Source organism: Sinocyclocheilus grahami, unplaced genomic scaffold (assembly GCF_001515645.1).
Source record: "Sinocyclocheilus grahami isolate Dianchi unplaced genomic scaffold, SAMN03320097.WGS_v1.1 scaffold553.1, whole genome shotgun sequence".
NCBI lineage: Eukaryota > Metazoa > Chordata > Actinopteri > Cypriniformes > Cyprinidae > Sinocyclocheilus > Sinocyclocheilus grahami.
Genome location: NW_015505732.1, coordinates 817,327 through 820,389, shown reverse-complemented (window position 1 = coordinate 820,389; position 3,063 = coordinate 817,327). Strand labels below are relative to the sequence as shown.

At 35.6% G+C, this 3,063-nt stretch overlaps 1 protein-coding gene across 1 annotated transcript; it reads right to left on the bottom strand.

Annotated features, from left to right (window-relative positions):
• Nucleotides 1–178: 178 nt before the first annotated feature.
• Nucleotides 179–2,071, bottom strand: LOC107556008 (vacuolar protein sorting-associated protein 33A-like). The gene is made up of 4 exons (XM_016238974.1): nucleotides 2,008–2,071; nucleotides 1,349–1,416; nucleotides 516–653; nucleotides 179–353 (listed from the first exon to the last, which is right to left on the bottom strand). Exons 1-4 carry the CDS (start codon nucleotides 2,069–2,071, stop codon nucleotides 192–194), a joined length of 432 nt encoding a protein of 143 aa, XP_016094460.1. The 3' UTR covers nucleotides 179–191.
• Between the last annotated feature and the right edge of the window lie 992 nt (nucleotides 2,072–3,063).

Here is a 3,063-nt window from a genome sequence, read left to right as displayed (position 1 = left end):
TGCAGTGTTGGGGTGCCTCAAGGACCAGGGTTGGGAACCACTGGTCTAATGTATTGAAATCAATACATTACACCAAGCATACTAAATTAATGTAAGTGTGTAAAGTGTCCATTAGTTCAAAGCATTGGAGTGAGTTTGGGTGGGGGACTATTTGAACGGTGAAGGCCATTTTCAGTTATATGAAAACCGTACTAAAAATGAATGCCAGGACAAACCTGTTCATTGGCATCCTCCATCCACAGTTTGAGGGTCTTCCTGATTGTGGGGTAGTTGTTTCTCATGGTGCTTTGAGGTTTGAGTAACCCAACCCTTTCCAGGTTCTTGAGAGTTAGAATGTGCTTGTAACCATATGTCTAACCCAACAAAACACAAACAACTGTAAATGTTTAAGGCATTTATAATTCACTTCTATGGTCTTGCACAAAATTCTGTGATTCAAATTCACCATTATGCATTCACAAAATCGGTCTAAAAGGAAATAAAAGCAACGCACAAAGAAATTCCCTCTGTCGTACCTGAAGGATCTCTTTCTTATAGTAGTCCAGGACCTTCTGTTTGAGGCCGTTGTTGCAGACAGACTGCATGCAGACCAGTCGCAGGATCTTTATCAGCGGGTCTTTCTGTGCTATGCAGTCTTCTATATATGTGCTGACCTGAGAGTAAAATCACAAAGACATTACTCAAACCTAAAATATAATCTATCTCCAGAGATAGTACCATGTTAAAAATGCAATTCTTTTCTCAAATTTCTCAAATTATTTCTAAAATATTTAGGGGAAGTGAGCTTGTATATTAAACCTCATTCTTTTCTGTTTGAACAATAATTGATGCAGAGTAGTCCATTGTATTTACACCTAGAATATCTTGGATACTTTTAGCATTACATCAGTTGCTCCCCAATGGATCCTCTGCAGTGAATGGGTGCCGTCAGAATTAGAGTTATGATGGATTTGTTTCTTACAAACACACAGCTTTTGGCTTCTCCAGATGTTAACTGATGTACTAGAGTGGTGTGGATTATTGTGATGTTTTTATCAGCTGTTTGGACTCTCATTCTGACGGCACCCATTCACTGCAGAGCATCCATTGCTGAGACACTGATGCAATGCTACATTTCTCCAAACCTGATGAAGAAACAAACTCATTCTAATTCAAATCTACATTTTGAATGGCCTTAGGGTGAGTAAATCTTCATCACATTTTCAATTTAGGAGAACTATTTCTTTAACTTTTTTTTTGTTGCACAAAAACAGAACATTTCTTCAAGGTTATACAAATCATAAGAAAATGTCCATTACAAATGTCATTTCTTAAATTAGCATTTATAATGAAATCATAAACAAGGCACCTTGTCTGTGTCTACTCCGGTCATAAACTCTTGCTCAACGGTCAGACTGTCAAAGAAGTCTTCTGAGGCTGAAACACAGGACAGCAAGGCACACAAAAAAAGGTAAGTAGTAAAAAGCTAAATTAATTGGAACTCATGTCAGGTCTCATAATATTATCATATAATTTTCCACAGTTTGTTCAAATGACTAGGAAAGACATTTACAGTACAATGGAAGTCCAGCAAGCAAGCAGGCGGGCACCATCAGGAATATTCAAATGTGCATTTCTCACCATATTACATAATATGAAGTATAACCACGAGTCAGCTCGTAAATCACCGTTTGCTGAATTCCAAAAACAAATGATCTGATTTATATATTTATATATTTATGAGCCATTGCAAACCATGTTAGCATTTAATCACAGGATATGAATGCATAATTATTTATGATATCAGAATATTCACTCATCATGACAGTAAAATAGTGCATTCTAAGTCAATATACTGCAGTATTTCTCTCTCAATCAGTAGAAGATATGGTTAACACCCGCTCATGCATGAAAAAAAAAAAAACATACCGTCATGTACCGTGAAACCGGTATAATTTTGAAAAATACCGTGATATACATTTTTGCTCATACCGCCCAGCACTATCATCTACTAGTTAACATTTTTACCCAATTCACCTGTGGTTTGTTGCTTTACTAGTGGGTTCTCCATGAAATCTCTACCGCAAGTCATTTTTAGATAAGAGCATTAAATTATAAATCATATTACTATAATTAAAAATCTTATGCACTTATGTGATTTCTTTTGATAAAATACTTGAAATATAATCATATATGGGTAACAGAGAAATTATAGCTACAATCAGCTTCGTAATTAACTTCCGACTGCGATCCAGAGTAGATTCTGGTCAAACGATGAGGCAGAAATATATTGTTAGTAACATTTTAGAAGACTTTTATGGTGAAGATTAGGGGTGCGCGATATATATCGTCTGCGATAATATCGTAATTGTTGTTTTAACGATGTGCGATTTGACATTATCGAGGATTTTGCAAAAACCTTTCAAAACACCTCTACAGAGCGCACACACACATTACGTGAAGCGTAGACTAGTGCGCGTGCGCATTTAGTGTGTGTTCTTTCACTGCGTGATTCAGGCTATTAAAATGCATTTAGAATGATCACAAATTCAAGACATGACGGCAGAAAATTTATATATTTATACCACTTCATATAGTTATTATTATATAGAGTGCCGTTTTTCTCCAAAAGTGACCATGATTACAAATGTGACATTGAATTCAATAAACAATAAGTTAATTAAGAGACTTACGTTTTAGACACCATATTGCTTGTTTTTGCTCTATTTGGCCAACAAAAATCACCCCGAATACAGCCACAGCGCTGTTTTGTGTCTCTGAGCAACACGACGGTGTTTCGATCCTGAATGAATCACTCGTTTAAATGATTCGGTTCAATCGCAATGACTCACTTATTAACAGTGACTTGCTGCCACCTGCTACTTTTTTTTTTGTTGTTGTTGTTGATTTTTTTTTCATGTTTTAAATAATTTCAAATATCAGTATTCAACGTTTTATGCTTAATATATCAAAACATTATTTATGCATTTGTAACTGCAGGTTAAATGCATTCATGTCTTGCATTAAACAAAATACATGTGTGTAAATACATCTAAATGCCACTTCAGATGCAGCTTCTGTGTT

Bases quoted from the DNA above. Each gene is read 5' to 3' on its own strand.
- LOC107556008 (XM_016238974.1), bottom strand. From the start codon at position 2,071: ATGACTTGCGGTAGAGATTTCATGGAGAACCCACTAGTAAAGCAACAA. The intron at 654-1,348 runs GTGCCTTGTTTA...TTTTACTCTCAG, and splicing joins CCGGAGTAGACACAGACAAG to GTCAGCACATATATAGAAGA. The intron at 354-515 runs GTACGACAGAGG...TTGTTGGGTTAG, and splicing joins ATAAGAAAGAGATCCTTCAG to ACATATGGTTACAAGCACAT.